Raw genomic sequence first — 15,127 nt, 5'->3', positions numbered from 1 at the left:
AGGCGAGGGGCTCGGTGGGGTCCACGGTCACAGGACCGTGACGCTGCAGTGTACCCAATAGCAGCTGGCTGTGCCTCACAGCGAGGCATGGGACAGTGTGCCGTTCTCCGTGCTGCACCCTTGGTGGAGCTGCGGGCTCTGGGCTGAGTCCCTGGGGCCCTGGCCCGTTCCAGCCAGCATCCACCCTTTCCCCTGGTCCCGCCGAATGTGTGCGAGCAGCACGGTCCCAGGCGTGCCCTGCAGCTGCCTGCCGCGGCCACGTGCCGCTCGGTCACCAGGCTGCACATGGTTGCACGTGCTGCTTGCTGCCTCATGCTATGCAGCGTGCAGCTCACGTGGCCTGAGTGACATGCTCTCCCCCTCCTCCCTCCGGGCACCTGGCCCCCCTCCCCCACCCTCCGCCCACCGCCTGTTGGGAGTGCAAACTGCCCAAACTCAGCAGTGGGTTCCTCCCCGGCCTCGGCCTCGGAGGAGCTGCTGGAGGGGGCCTGCTGGGCAGTGGCAACGCTGGCCTCCTCACCGCTGACGCGCTGGCGCTGTCTTCTCCCTCTCCTGGCTCGGTGGGACGGTTGATGGGGGGCGCTGGCAGGTGTCCACAGGGACAGCTGGGGCTTCCGGGGCTGGCTGGCCCAGAAATGCATGGAGCCGGTCGTAATAGGGGCAGGCATCGGGTCCTGCCCCCTTCCGTCGGTGGCCCGCACATACCCCAGCCGCAGCTCTTTGACTTTGGACCGCACCTGCTCATTGTTGCGGCCGGGGTGTCCCTGCTGCGCCAGGTTCTGCGCCAGCCGCATATACAGGTCTGCATTGCGGCAGCGGGACTGCAGGTCGTGGAGACCCTCCTCCTCCTGCCAGAGGTCCAGGAGGGTCTCCAGCTCCCTGGGGGTCCAGGATGGGGCCCGGCGTTTCCGGCCCCTGGGGGCTTCCTCCCCTGCGGGTGCAGGTGGCTCACCACCCGGAGCTGCCATGCTGGCACGTAAGAATGGCCAGACTGGGTCAGACCAAAGGTCCATCTAGCCCAGTATCCTGTCTTTCGACAGTGGCCCATGCCAGGTGCCCCAGAGGGAATGAACAGAACAGGGAATTTTCAAGTAATCCCACCGCTGTTGCTCATTCCCAGCTTCTGGCGAACAGAGGCTAGGGACACCATTCCTACCCATCCTAACTAATAGCCATTAATGGACCTATCCTCTGGGAATTTATCTAGCTCTTTTTTGAACCCTGGTAAAGTCCTGGCCTTCACATCAGCTGGCTTTTGCCTTGATAAAATCAATACCCTTTCTGGCTGCAAACCAAATTTGGATCCTAGTTTGTTAGTTGATGTGGAAACTTCTTTTTTTAAAAAAAAATCTGGCTTGTCCACAGTGATGAAATTAACTCATCTAATATTCTTGGAACGATGACAAATGCTGTTATAAGGGGTTCTTTGGAATGCTGCTGCAATCATTCACAACAGAGTGATGCATTCATAATAATAGACAAGCTGCTGTGATTTGCGAGGCAATTCTGTCGAGGGATCTTGGTGACATAAGGCATAGCAGCAGAGTTTAAGTCACTGGCTCACCCAAGGAAGAATTCCACATAATTTTGTGTCTCTTGTTTGGCCAATGATAGATGGATCCAACAGTGACATTAAATTAAAAAAAATACCTAAAACATTTTGTGCAACAACTCATTTAAAGACTATAACAGCTAGTATGAAAGTTAAAGACCTAACACTTCTGTCCTCAAATTCTTCTTAGCATATGCACAGCGTGCCTCACTTGACGCATGACCAGGGTTCAAAGCAGAATTTGGTCTGCTGTTTGGATCAGTAGCTTCCCTGGCTAAGGCCAGAATCTGACGGGGAGTGCAGTGAAAACACTGATGCATGCCCCTCATCCTGAAATTAAACAGCTCCCAATGCATGCAGGTACTTGAAAATAAATTGGCACTCTGACACGAAGATGGTAAATATAATAAAATCCCTGTTCCTTTGCTGGGTGACCTACCGTTACCGTAAAAGTAAAGCTGGCTCGATGGGCTTGTTTGCAGTTGTGTATATGCCTTTGCTACTGGCTCTGTTCTTGGATTCCATTGGGGTCCTGAAACATACACACATCAGATACTGCTCACAAGAACAGAGCAGGTCGGCAGAATGGTGGGGAACACTTCTGTGTCTCTGCAAATGAAAAGCAAGGCAGTAGGTCACATGTACAGATTTGTACCCTGTTCAGTTCAGCTCTGTCTAATTTAGGTGCTTATCTGGCCTCCAGCTATGCAGTATCTGAGTGCTTCTCAGTGAGTCTTTAATGGATCTACTCCCCCAGTATGCCTGAAAGGCAAGATGGTGCTGTTATCCCCATATGTGCAATAGCAACATGAGGCACTGAGCGGTAAGTGGCTTGCCCAAGACATCTGTGAAGACAGGTTTTCTAAGTCCTAGATTAGTGCCCTAACCACCAGATGACACTTCCTCTTGTCAGAGGCATGGTAAGCTCTACAAGTGTTTCCAGAGTGTAAGGAAGAGACAGAGTGTTGGTCTGTCAGGATGGCACTTTACAATGTATGATCTCCCGTGTCTGTTTGTCAGCCGTGTCTTCCTGATTCAATGGCAGGTTGCTGCACAGTGCAGTGTCTTCTCAGGAATCTTTTTCCTGGCTTGTAGGTCATGCTTTGATTTTCCTTATAACTTTTTCATGTGGGGTCTTTTATGGTTCTTGATCATTTCAGGGAATGCCATTTTCCTACTCTCTAAGGCTACGTCTACACTGTTCTGTAGTTTGAAATAAGATACGCAATTTAAACTAAGCAAATTGCATATCTTAAATCGATCTTATTTCAAAATAGCTTATTTCGTCATTTGGCGCTGTCTCCACAACGCCAGATTTAGAAATAACCCACTATTCTGAAACATCCCTTATTCCTTGTGGAATGAGGTTTACAGGGATGTCGGAATAGTGAGCCTGAAATAATGGGCTTCCTTAAGATGCAGGATAGCTATTTCAGGATACGTTGGTATCCTGAAATAGAGTTGCAGTATAGACGTAGCCTTATATTTTGGACATTGAAGCAGAAGGTCTCAGGTCTCTCTTCTGTTGTATTGACTGCACAATCATTCCTTTTTGGGTTTGGACTTTAAGCCTCTTAATTTCTACCTCAGTCTACTTTATGGTCACGACTCATCCTGCCTCATTGAAAGATGTCCCGTTGAAGCTTTGGAAATTAGACTTCTGTTTGTTCACTCAGCATATACAGAATAAGCAGTAGAAAGCTTCTTCACATCCCACATTTCCATTGTACCTCATTCTGGAATTGCCTAAGGGATGGTCACTTCTAGAGGATAATTCGATCCTAATTCAATCGTTGGCTGAGACCGTCCAAGATTGAGTGACTAGATGTCCTGATTTTATAGACACAGGAGTGATATTTGGGGCTTTATCTTATCTAGGTGCATATTGCTTTCCATTTCCTGACCCAGTTTTTCACATTTCCTGTCAGGTCACTGTTGGCCATGACACTGTGTTTTTGGTGATATATCTGGAACTGTACTGAGACCCATTCATTTCACATATTAATTATTAACAACAACCTTTTAGTTAGCCTGAAAAACTTTAACCATGCTTTACAAATATAGGCTATAACCCCATTGACTGGCCTGACATACTAAAGATCTGACAGAGAAGACTTACTTCTCAGTCACCGTCAGACACAAAAGACAAGGTTCAGGCTATTTAGGAAAGGGAGAGTGAAGTGAAAATTTTGGCAAGAGGATTAATGGAAGATCTATTGAAGAAGTGGCTTGAAGCAGAGAGGGAAAGAGTTTTAGTGACATGAACTAGGAGAATATTCAAAGAGTAGAGGGGGTGCGATTGAAGACAGGAAACCAAGAAGATGATACAGAGATGAGTGAGGGGAGAGGAATATAGAGGATTGGGAGGTGTATGGAGAGTAAGAAGAAATGAGAACAGAAATGTGTAATCTTGGGTGAGATTAGGTTGGGCCTTGAAGGTAAATTCAAAGGTTTTATTAGAGAGGAAAGAGATGGGAAGTTAGTGGCAAGGATTTAAGGAGGTGAATGGTGTTGGAAGGATAGAAGAAGGGAGCTAAAGGGAAGAAGTCAGCTGTGTCTATTGCTTGTTCTGTGGCAGGTTGCTACACAGTGCAGTGTCTTCTCGGGAGTCTTTTTCCTGGCTTTTAGGTTATGCATCACTTTTCCTCTGATTTTTTTTCATGCAGGGTCTTTTATGATTCCTGATCCTTGCAGTGAATGCCATTTTCTTGCTTTTTCTTATATTTTGGACATTGGCGTGGAAGACCTCAGGTCTCTCTTCTGTTACATTGGCTGGTAATCCTGGTAATCCAGGTGGAAAATGACCAGTGTGTGGAAAATGACGGGGATGCTGCATGGGGAACGCGGGGCCTAAACGGCCGCTTGCTCCTGTGTGGCGGCCTGGCTGAGCGGCGCAGAAGTCAGCTGAGCACCACGGCGGGAGGTGAAGGAGGCCGGGGTGGTGATGCATACGCTGAGGGGGCGGGGCCTGGACAAGCGTGCATCCCCAACAGAGACAGAGGAGAGCGAGAGGCAGAGGAGGAGGAGATAAGAAAGGGAGAGTGAGAGGCAGGAGGGGGAGAAGAGAAAGAGAGAGAGGCAGAAGGTGGAGGAGAGCTGAGAGAGAGAGGGAGAGGCAGGAGAAGGAGAGAGAGAGAGAGAGACAAAGTGAGAAACCGGAGGCTCAGGAGAGAAAATGGACGTGGAGGAGAGACCTGAAAATCCTGTCTTATGGTGGGCTAATTGGCTAGTCAACCTATATATGTGGCCCAGCCACCACTGAACAGGTATGGAGCAGCACAGTGGGTACATGTCAGTGACACACAAGGGTGTTTCTTGCAGAGAGAATGCAAGCTGCCCCTTAGCAGTTGGTGCTATCAGTGCCTCTTTCAAAAATCCACTGGCTGTGTTCCATGTTCTGATGCAGGCCAGTGATGGTTATTGGAATGTAACGGATTTCAGTCAAAGCTACCAGGAGTGGATTAGAGCAACCATACAGGTGAAAGGCTCCTGGCCTCTGCGCCTCCAGTACCTGCAAAGAGCGGGCAGCAGTTCAGAAATCATCACTTCAGCAGCAGTACCTCTCAAAAAGTAAAGCCAGCCTTTGTGAAGTGGTAGGAGAAGAAGATTGAGTTGCCCTTCCCAAGGTACTGAGTGACAAAGTAAAAGGACAGTGAAACTGCCAGGGTTTTAAACAGCTATGGATTGGACTGCAGCTTTGAACTGTTGTAGTTGGGTCTTAGGTCTGCTTTATCCCTTTATCACTGTTAATCCCTTTCTCTGTAAGTTGGCAAAAATTGCCCATGATACCAAACTGCTCAAGATAATTAAGACCAAAATAGACTGTGAAGAGCTTCAAAAAGATCTCACCAAATTAAGTGATTGGGGAACAAAATGGCAAATGAAATTTAATGTTGATAAATGTAAAGTAATGCACATTGGAAAAAATAATCCCAACTATCATCCACAACCTGTTTTTACCTTTCTAAACTCCTCATATTTCCTCTGACAGACACAGCTTATCTGTTTAGGGTAATATTATGTGGCTTATGTGGATACATTCCGAACGGGGACAGAGATGCTCCTCATTAAGGCTACGTGTATGTTTAACATGCCACAGATGTGCACCTGCTGCTGTGGCACTTCTGTGTAGACAGTTAATACGATGTGGAGATAGGCTTTCCCATTGGTGTAGGTGATCCACTTCCCCAAGAGGTGGTAGGTAAATTGACAGAAGAATTCTTCCATTTGACCTTGTACTGTCTGTGCCAGCAGTACCTGAGAAATGTAGCTATGCTAATGTACCTTTTCAACGTAGCGCAGGTCACATTGCTATATTCTTTGGCATAGGGAAGTGGCAGCATGTCCCTCAAGCTTCTAGACAGAGGTTTCTGGCCAGTGGGAGCTGCAGAGCCTAAAACATATGCAAGAGGTGCTGGCAGGGACTGGGACTGCCATGGTCCTTTTTCCACTGGGTGTTTTGGTCAAAAACCCGACACCTGGCAACCCTTGCTAGAGCTTGGGTCAACTGATTTAGGCTCGTGCTGGAGTCTAGGCTCCTAAAGAAGATATGCTCTGTTCCCATGAGCTCCCCCTTCCTCTAAAGACTCACTTCCTTCACAGTACACACTAACACTAATCCCCATTAGTGACAGGGCAGAAGGCATTTAGGTAAAGAAGGGAGTGAGATCAGGGAGGCCATGTTTCATAGCTCACCTCTTGCATATGTTTTAGGCTGATGCAACTCCATTGACTTCTGGGGTGTTATTCTGACTTGTTCCAGAGGGTTAAAAACTTACCCAAAAAAACCTAAATTGTTTTAGTTAAAAACTAAACTGTAAACTAGAACTCTAGCATGGGTCTCCCAGGTGTGCATTTCTGCAGCTTGAACCTTTGAGTGTAAAATGCCCATTCGGAGTCAATGGAGGTCTGCTCTGTACCATGTAGTAGGTACCTCAGGTGCAGGGCAGTGAAAATTGGGCCCAGTACCTGTTGTTGCTGAGAACTTTTAACTCCAAGGGTTTTAATGGCTTTTAAAAATTCTACTGTTGCTTATTCCAGCTGAGCTAACAAATGATGTGAGGATGCCATCTGGAAAGGTTTGTCAATCCTTGGGGGCCTCCAAGATGCCTGAACGGTTCCAGAGCAAAGTTGTGGCTCCTCGTAACCCTAAGCTTGTCAGAGAGGAAGAAAAGGCTGTTACTGTAAGTACCAAACACATGCCTAGAACATCTGATCCACATCAAGGATGCCAGTCACCTGCCCCTGCTTTTCCTACAGAGGCTGAGGAGGTTATCTGTAGGATCCAGGATACTGTGAGGGATACTGATCGTGCCTCTCTACAGACCTTGCAATAAAGAAGAAACCCAGGAAAAGAGCAGTCTCCTCAGAGTTTAAATTGGAAGCAGGTTCTTAACTAGTGGAGAGATCCTGGTGGTTGATGTAGTAGGAATTTGCTATGCAAGTTCTAACTTGTGCAGGCATACCTGTTAGGCACCACTCCTACCACCCTGCAGTAAGATTTAGTCCTTGGGAATTTGCCCGGTGTAGGGGGCTTCTACAGCTGGCATCAAGACACTATAATGGGCTATACCTTGCCCTGCGTTAGCCCTTGGGACAGAAGGGAGCATGGCCTGAGTGCCACTGCACTCCAGCTATTCCTGGCTGACACTGTAGCTCCTAAGTGCCTTTGGGTGTAACTGCTGGCTGCTGTAACCCGTGCCTGGGCTTGCAGTCAGCCCAGAATAGGGGACCACAGAATGACATCATGCCGGCTTTGTCCTCTTGTGAAACCTGTGCCAATCTCTATTCTAGTACAAGGATGCACTGGGCAAGGGCAAACCCCGCTCCCTTTGTCCGCATGTGTAGTGAATGGGGTTTGCAGTCCGAGGTCAGGTGAGGTAAGCAGGCCTCAGCCCAATGCTAGATCATACCAAGGAAACAATTAATCAGAGCTCCATTAAGAAGGCTATAAGGACAAAGCAAGATCAGATAACTGCTGATTAAAATTAGATGATCTAAACCTGGGCCATTCCTTTGTCCTTGTCACTCCATTTCTTTTGTGCTTTGCCTTGACAGCTCCCTCAGAAATGTTGTCCCCACACAGGTCTTTGCTTGAGCATCATGTAAAATTGTAGCCATCAGATTTTACTCACTTTTTTCATATCAAGTCACTTGCTTGAGCCAGCAAAGTTAAAGGTACCAAATCAAATTCCTCAGCCAGATGTCATTTCAAATCATGGCTGACAGAGAAATAAATAGGACAGAATCACTCAGGTAGTGCATGTATATTCTGCTCAGTATAATTAATTTACCATTTTTAAATATTTCAGCAGGAAACTTAGCGGAATTCCAGCACTGCCCTAACGGCTGAGAACACAATTTATTCATCAGTGGCACTGTAACAAGAAAAGCCATTTATGTAGCTCTGATTCCTGTTATTTTGAATTGCAGCTGACTCCATCTGCATTCCTGAAGGAGATGTCTCTTACTACGGAGCAGAAGCTGGCTAGTACTCATGAGATGCGGCCACCTCGCATTATTGAGCTTTTAAACATGAGTGAAACCTCCCATCAAAAGGTAGCACTTCCCAGCCCTTACTTTCAGCTCCCTTTTTCTTTCTGTCTATTGTGCATGATGTTTAAAGAGGCGCAGCCAATGGGATTCAATTTGTTTAAATCCGGCACACAGTAGGCCTGACTCACCTCTCAAACCACTGATTTCAAGGCTTTTGATAGTCTCCCACAATATTCTTGCCAGCAAGTTAAGGGAATATGGATTGAATAAATGGATGGTAAGATGGATAGAAAGCTGGTTAGAAGGCTGAGCCAATGTCAGGATGGCTGTCAGTTTCTAGCGGAGTGCCCCAAGGTTTGGTTCTAGGACCGGTTTTGTGTAATATATTTATTAATGATCTGGATGAGGGGATGGATTGCACCCTCAGCAAGTCTGCAGATGACACTAAGCTAGGGGGAGAGGTAGATACGCTTGAGGGCAGAGATAGGGTACAGAGTGACTTAGAAAAATTGGAGGATTGGGCCATAAGAGATCTGATGAGGTTCAACAAGGACAAGTACAGATTCCTGCACTTGGGATGGAAGAATCCCAACATTATTACAGGCTGGGGACCAACGAGCTAATTAGTAGTTCTGCAGAAAAGGACCTGGGGGTTACAGTGGATGAGAAGCTGGATATGAGTCAACAGCGTGCCCTTGTAGCCAAGAAGGCTAATGGCATAGTAGGTTGCATTAAGAGGAGCATTGCCAGCAGATCCAGAGATGTCATTATTCCCCTTTATTCGGCTCTGGTGAGGCTACATCTAGAGTATTGGGCCCCCCACTACAAAAAGGATGTGGACGCATTGGAGAGGGTCCAGCGGAGGGCAACCAAAATGATTAGGGGGCTCGAGCATATGACCTATGAGGAGAGGCTGAGGGAGTTGGGCTTCTAATCCGAACTAGCTACTCCGTGTAGCCACACGGCACGGGGTTCGAACTAGCCGGCATTTAAAAATGGCGCCGGCCGGCTTCATGCAAATGAAGCCCGGGAAATTCAAATCGCGGGCTTCATTTGCAACTGCGGATGACTACATTACCCCCGCTAGTTCGAACTAGCGGGGTAGTGTAGACATGCCCTGCTTGACAAAGCCTTGGCTAGGTTGATTTAGTTGGGATTGGTCCTGCCTAGAACAGGGGGCTGGACTTGATGACCTTCTGAGGTCTTTTCCAGCTCTATGATTCTATGATAATGGAGTTACTCAGAGTATGCACTCGTGTAAGTGAGAGGGCCTCCATGTGGTTCATGGTGAAAGGGACAGATTCTGGTCTCATTTTTACTTGTCTGAATGCAGAGAATCTCAATTGACGTGAATGGAGTTTGTCTGGATTTTCATTATTTCTTCTCCTCTTCCTCCTTCTTCTTCTTCTTCTTCTTCTATATTACTACTAGTAGTAGTGATGTACATGTACATGTATTCCAGTTGTGAGTGTGCATGCGTACTAGCTACTAGGAGCGGGAAGGGTTTCATAGCAGGACTTACATGTGCATTGTGCATTTCCACATGCTCTCAGAGAAGGGTGTAATAGTCCACGTGGTCAACGTCTCTGCACTTTCCTTTTGCTGCTGCAAGGCTAGAGTTAGAACCCCTGTTCCTGTTTACACTAAGAGAGATTTTTGTCTTTCTGTATAGAGCTCCTCTTTTGTTTGTAGAGTTCATTTTAAATAGCTGCTCAGGGACTGGACCCCAACCTCAGGGACCATGCCTTGTAAGTTAGGGTTCAAGAGCGGTGCTATCTGCCCTTGACAGTTCCCTGTGAACAGTTAGCACCAACACTCTCTGTACTGCCTCAGGAAAGTCCATATCACTGCTTGCTGCCCTATTTGTAAGGCTTTGCTGGAAGGTGCAACAACTTCAATTTAGAAAGCAGCCTGTGGAGGAGAGACCCAGGACCATTAAAACTGGCAGTGCAGTGTCACTCACTGGTGATAAGTTTGATTCCCGGCACTTGCCATCCTTGGGATCTGGGAGTTCCGGGCAAGCCCAAGCACAAGAGTAGGAAGCACTCTCATTGGCCTAGAAGCAAATCCCCGTGGAGGACTACTTCTACATGCAGTGTTTTCTCCCAAGCTGCACCAGGTTGGGTGATGTGTCGCACACGGACGGCCCAGCTTCGCTGTCTTGAGGGCAAAACTAAGCAGAAAAGAGACCTAGTGGCTGCCCGCTTTCCCCTGTGGCAGACAAGCTGGTTCTGCTCGTGCTGGAGAAGGTCATACCTACACCACACTAGGGTCTGTCCACACTGCTGGCTTCTCCTCTGCTGAAGGCATCTTTGGACTCAGGGCTTTTCTGAACCACAGCAGACATTTTCTCTGCTATCCAAGTGTAGCTGTGACTCTTGCTCCTCGCTGCCTCCACTACTCCTCTGCAGTGTGGTAATTTCACATTGCGAACTAATAGACTCACCACGTTCAAGGACAAGCTCCCCCAGTGGATGAAAGGCACCGTTGTAGCTGATGTCAGATTCCCAGCAGTGGTTAACAAGGCTGACACATCCTTGTGTTCATGTACCACAGGTGTTGTCATGCATTGTGAGTCCTGGCTACAGTCCTCTGGTTTCCCTGGAGAGGCACAAATGACCATAGAGGATCTCCCCTTTGAGGACAAGTTGTTCTATGCTAAAACTGATGATCACCATCACTCATTAAAGGACTTGAGGGCCATGGTGCATGACCCAGGACCTTAGCCACAGCCACTTCATCAATCCTCATCCACAAGCAATTCTAGGTACATCTTTGATGTGTTGATTGAAAGCTGCCAATCTTCCCCCCCTTACTACCTGTGGCCTACATGCCACTTTTGGGAGCCATCTTGCTCTGTTTGCCCACAGTTGGACAAGATTATTATGGATTGTGGGGTGCTGGAGATAATCCACGATGGACACTCCATAGAATTTCTTCCATTTCACCCAACCCAGACACCGCCAGGGGACCCTACTCAACAAGAGGCAGAAGCTGTTCTTGCAATGGATGCCATAGAGACTGGAGGCTTCTTCTCCCCCTCCTTCCTCACCCCAAGAATGGTGGAGGTGCTGCCCCATTCTAGACCTGTGCATACTAAATAACTTTATCCAAAAGTCCATGTTATATATGATGATGTTAGCTTCTGTTGTCCCCTTCTCAAAGGCCTGCTTTGCAGCCCTCAATATGAAGGGTTATGTTCAGGTTGCTGGGAACCAGGTGAACTAATTCAGATGGGACCAGGCACTATTTGTGTCACCAGGTATCAGGCCAAGATGAGGATACTGGGAATCAGGCCTGTCACAATACATAGGGCTAGGCGAGCATTCCAGGCAGCAGCCAGCGAGAGTTGTGCAGACAACTTCCTATACTTCTCTTTGGGTTTAAATAGGAAGCTCTGACCAATCAAAGGTCGCAGGCTTTTCTGATCAGGTTCTCCCTGATGTAGCTTCAAGTCTGATGATCTCTCCACTAGGTTGCTTGGTACCAAGCTGCTGAGTGAGAACAGAGAGGTGCACCCAGGTTGGAGACTTTCAAGGTCATGATTCTATGATTCCATGATACACAAGGGTTACATAAGGGAATGCTCCTCTGGCAGCTTGGATGTGCGCTCAGCAGCATGAACAACTGTCAAGGGAGTCAAGAAGTAGTTCACAGCACAAACTGACAAGCCTCACATTTGTGGATGAAAACCTGGCCCCACTGCAGTCAATCGTAAAACTCCCATCGGCTTCAGTGAGGTCAGGATTTCATCACATAGGGCTCCTATGTCTAGAATAGTGGTTTTAAATTTATAATCCGCAGGTGTGCAGACCATGTCTTAAGATATCCATAGGGTTCTAAACTCATGGAAGATTAGGGCTGGAAGAGACCTCAGGAGTCATCTAGTCCAATCCTCTGCTCAGAGCAGGACCAACTCCAACTAAATCATCCCAGCCAGGGCTTTGTCAAACCCAGTCTTAGAAACCTCTAGGGATGGAGATTCCACTACCTCTCTAGGGAACCCATTCCAGTGCTTCTCCACCCTCCTAGGGAAATAGTTTTTCCTAATATCCAACCTAGACTTCCCCCACTGTAACTTGAGACCATTGCTCCTTGTTCTGCCATCTGTCACCGCTGACAGCAGCCTCTCTCCATCCTTTTTGGACTTCCCTCCACCTGAAGGTTGCTATCAAATCCCCCCTCACTCTTCTGCAAACTAAATAAACCCAGTTCCCTCAGCCTCTCCTCATAAGTCATGTGCTCCAGCCCCCTAATCATTTTCAGTGTCCTCTGCTGGACACACTTCAGTTTGTCCACATCCTTTCTGTAGTGGGGCCCCCAAAACTGAATGCACCTCTATTTCCAATTTTTTTAGGGAGCCACAAATGAAAAAAGGTTGAAAACTACTGACATAATCTCAGATGTCCCTTGAGGGTCTTGGTGCAGGATGCCTCCTTACTAGAATGTGGAGATGGTACCTGCTTGTTAGTATAAGGACAGGCACAGTCAGATTAAAATATTTAGGGCTAACGTAAGAATCTCCTCCTAATATCTGCTGCTTATGTGTCAGTGCATGCTCAGGGAATAGTGTGAAATAATACATATGTAAAAGAACAAACTGGTTTAAAACACACCAGAAAAGATTATGTAACCAAAATTCTGTCCTCATTTAAATCCTTCAGTGACATCAAGGTAATGTGAAATCATATAGCTTTCTCCTTTGTCATCTTTTGCTGAACTCTGAACGGATAGCTGCATTGCTTCTCTCAGTCCCTTTCCTTACTAACAGCAAATCTCTCTGCCCTCTAGTGTCATGGGCCAGATCGTCAAATGCATTTAAGCACCTTATTCTCATAGTCTCCTCAAAGGCATTTAGGTGCCTAATTCCCACACCTTACTCCTGTGCAAGCTAGGTATTTAAATATCTCTGGGGGGCTGGACTTTGGTGTCTTTTCTTCATAGTGAATGCAATCTATAAAATCAATAGGCAACAATTATCCTTAGAGTATCCCAATTGGGACCCTGATGTAAATTCTTTGATTTCAGTTGCTCCATTGCTCTTTTGGGGAGTGTTCACTGCAAACCTTATTATTGCAGCTAGAGATGGTCTAGATTGCATCCTGCTAAAGAGCAATTCAGAATTTGCATTCATGACCCCTCTCCTCCCAGCATTTCTGTATCTGCTTACTGAGTGTCTCTTTACATCTTTAGTTTTCGTCAGTTGATCTGGAGCAGAGTTTGTTCCAGCCCTTCCCATCAGAGGTGGTATTTCAGAACTATGTCGCCTGTGAGACCTATGAAGTCCCACTGATTCTGAGGAACAACGACAAGGTAAGAGCCAACACTCGGTCCTTTACCAGCCTATCATGTCTAATTTCTGTAAGTTGTGTACTACACTGATCATTATGCTGTCAGCTTGTGTTGGAGCATGGCAGGGTAGAGCTCCCTAACCTAGGGTTAGGATTCCTAAGGGCAGGGCTCCCTATCGTAGCATTAGTGTGACAGTTCCCCCTCCCCCATGCTGTATGAAATTGTCTTGTGTACACACACAGGCATAACTCGAAGATGCTTTGGACAAAATACCTATTTTAATGTCACAACCTGCAGGGTCGGTTTATCTTACTTTGGTGTATGTATCATTCTTGCATGTAAAGTTACAATATGTGGTATGGAATTGTTTATGGTTTTAAATGTGCAAATGAAAGCCATCAAGGATGTCTCCAATGCTTTGGCAACCTTAATGACTGGGTGATCAACTTAATGGCCTGTAAACAGCCGTGTTTTGTCTCTTAAGGTTGGTCCTGGAAAGACATGTGACCATGGCAATTTGTACTAGAATTATACTGACAGTCCTGATTTTTAACCTCCTGTCCCGGAGTCCCCGTGAAGCCTTGAAATGTCCTGAAAAGTCCCGAGACTCCAAACGCAGCTGCGCATGGCTTTTTCCTCTCCTCCTCCCTTGCTGGAGAAATAGGAGTCGTGGACACTTCCTGCTCCCGCTGGGAGGCGGGAAAACAAGTGATTTGCAAGGGGATAGAAACTGGGAACCTGGGCGCGAGACTCAGCTGGGCTGCAGGGGAGAGGGGAGGTGCCAGGAACCCAGGCACAGGGGTCAGCTGGGCTGCAGGGGAGGTGCCAGGAACCCGGTAGGTGGCTCAGCTGGGCTGCAGAGGATGGGGGGAGGTGCAGAGAACAAATGGGCAGCTCAGCTAGGCTGTGAAGGGGGGCACAGGGAACCACCGGGCTACGGGGGAAAGAGGGGAGGCATAAAAAACTGGTGCAGGGCTCAGATGAGCTGCGCGGGAGGGGCAACAGCAGGGGACTTGAAATGACCTCCCCTTGTCTGGAAAAGTCCCTCATCTGGGACCAGTCCCCTCCCTCCTGGCCAGACACCCTACCCCACCCTGCTCCTCCATCCACTGTTGCTCCTGCACCCTCCCTCCTTCCCTCCTAGCCACACACTGCACCCTCCCCCGCTCCTGCTCCCTCCCCCTGGCCAGATACCGTACTCCCACCCTACCTCCCTCCCAGACCCTGAACCCCATCCCTTTCCCACTCACTGGCAGCCCTGTCCCACACACTGAACCTCTCATTTTTGTCCCCACTTCAGAACCTAAGGGGAGTTCATACAATTCACCAGAAAAGCAAATCTGGCCAGTGGGAAGCCCTGAACCTCAGACCTTCCTGTCCCTTCCCCTCACCCCGTAGAGCACCACAGGAATGAGATTCTGAGTTGGGGGCCTTCTCAGTGAGGGTTGGAGGTTTTGGAAGAAGTTGTTCTGTTTCTCACTTGTGCGGTCCCCAACTCATTTTTCTGTAGTTCAGTGGCCCTGACCCAAAACACTTTGCCTAACCCTGCCATAAATAAAGAAAACATTGGAATCTTTTATGTTGGACATGAATTAATATTTTACTTTATTTAAAATGAAGTTTGATAAACTAACGTGTAAAAGTTAAAATACTCAATCTGTTTAATAATTTAAATTACTGTTCTTCCCTGGCCTCTCCCACCAAGAGACCACCCCAGGCTACCTGCTGCTCCACAAGAGCCCACAGAGAGATCAGGTCTGCTACCACGGCAGTGAAATCACGGCAGTA

At 47.6% G+C, this 15,127-nt stretch overlaps 1 protein-coding gene across 2 annotated transcripts in view; it reads left to right on the top strand.

Moving 5' to 3' along the window:
• HYDIN (HYDIN axonemal central pair apparatus protein) overlaps positions 1 to 15,127 on the top strand; it is a 389,718-nt gene that overhangs the window by 66,170 nt on the left and 308,421 nt on the right. Inside the window, exons 1-5 of one of the 2 annotated variants that reach the window (XM_075940645.1) lie at positions 4,343 to 4,475; positions 4,959 to 5,178; positions 6,593 to 6,735; positions 7,985 to 8,110; positions 13,241 to 13,360. In XM_075940645.1, the coding sequence (XP_075796760.1) occupies positions 6,616 to 6,735; positions 7,985 to 8,110; positions 13,241 to 13,360 (366 nt within the window). In that variant the 5' untranslated portion in view covers positions 4,343 to 4,475; positions 4,959 to 5,178; positions 6,593 to 6,615. Of the gene's footprint in view, positions 1 to 4,218; positions 4,476 to 4,958; positions 5,179 to 6,592; positions 6,736 to 7,984; positions 8,111 to 13,240; positions 13,361 to 15,127 lie in introns of those variants that run through there. The other variant, XM_075940644.1, reaches the window with a different exon arrangement.

The sequence above is a fragment of the Pelodiscus sinensis genome, chromosome 12 (genome assembly GCF_049634645.1).
Source record: "Pelodiscus sinensis isolate JC-2024 chromosome 12, ASM4963464v1, whole genome shotgun sequence".
NCBI classification, from domain to species: Eukaryota; Metazoa; Chordata; order Testudines; family Trionychidae; genus Pelodiscus; species Pelodiscus sinensis.
This window is presented reverse-complemented; position numbering and strand designations above follow the sequence as displayed.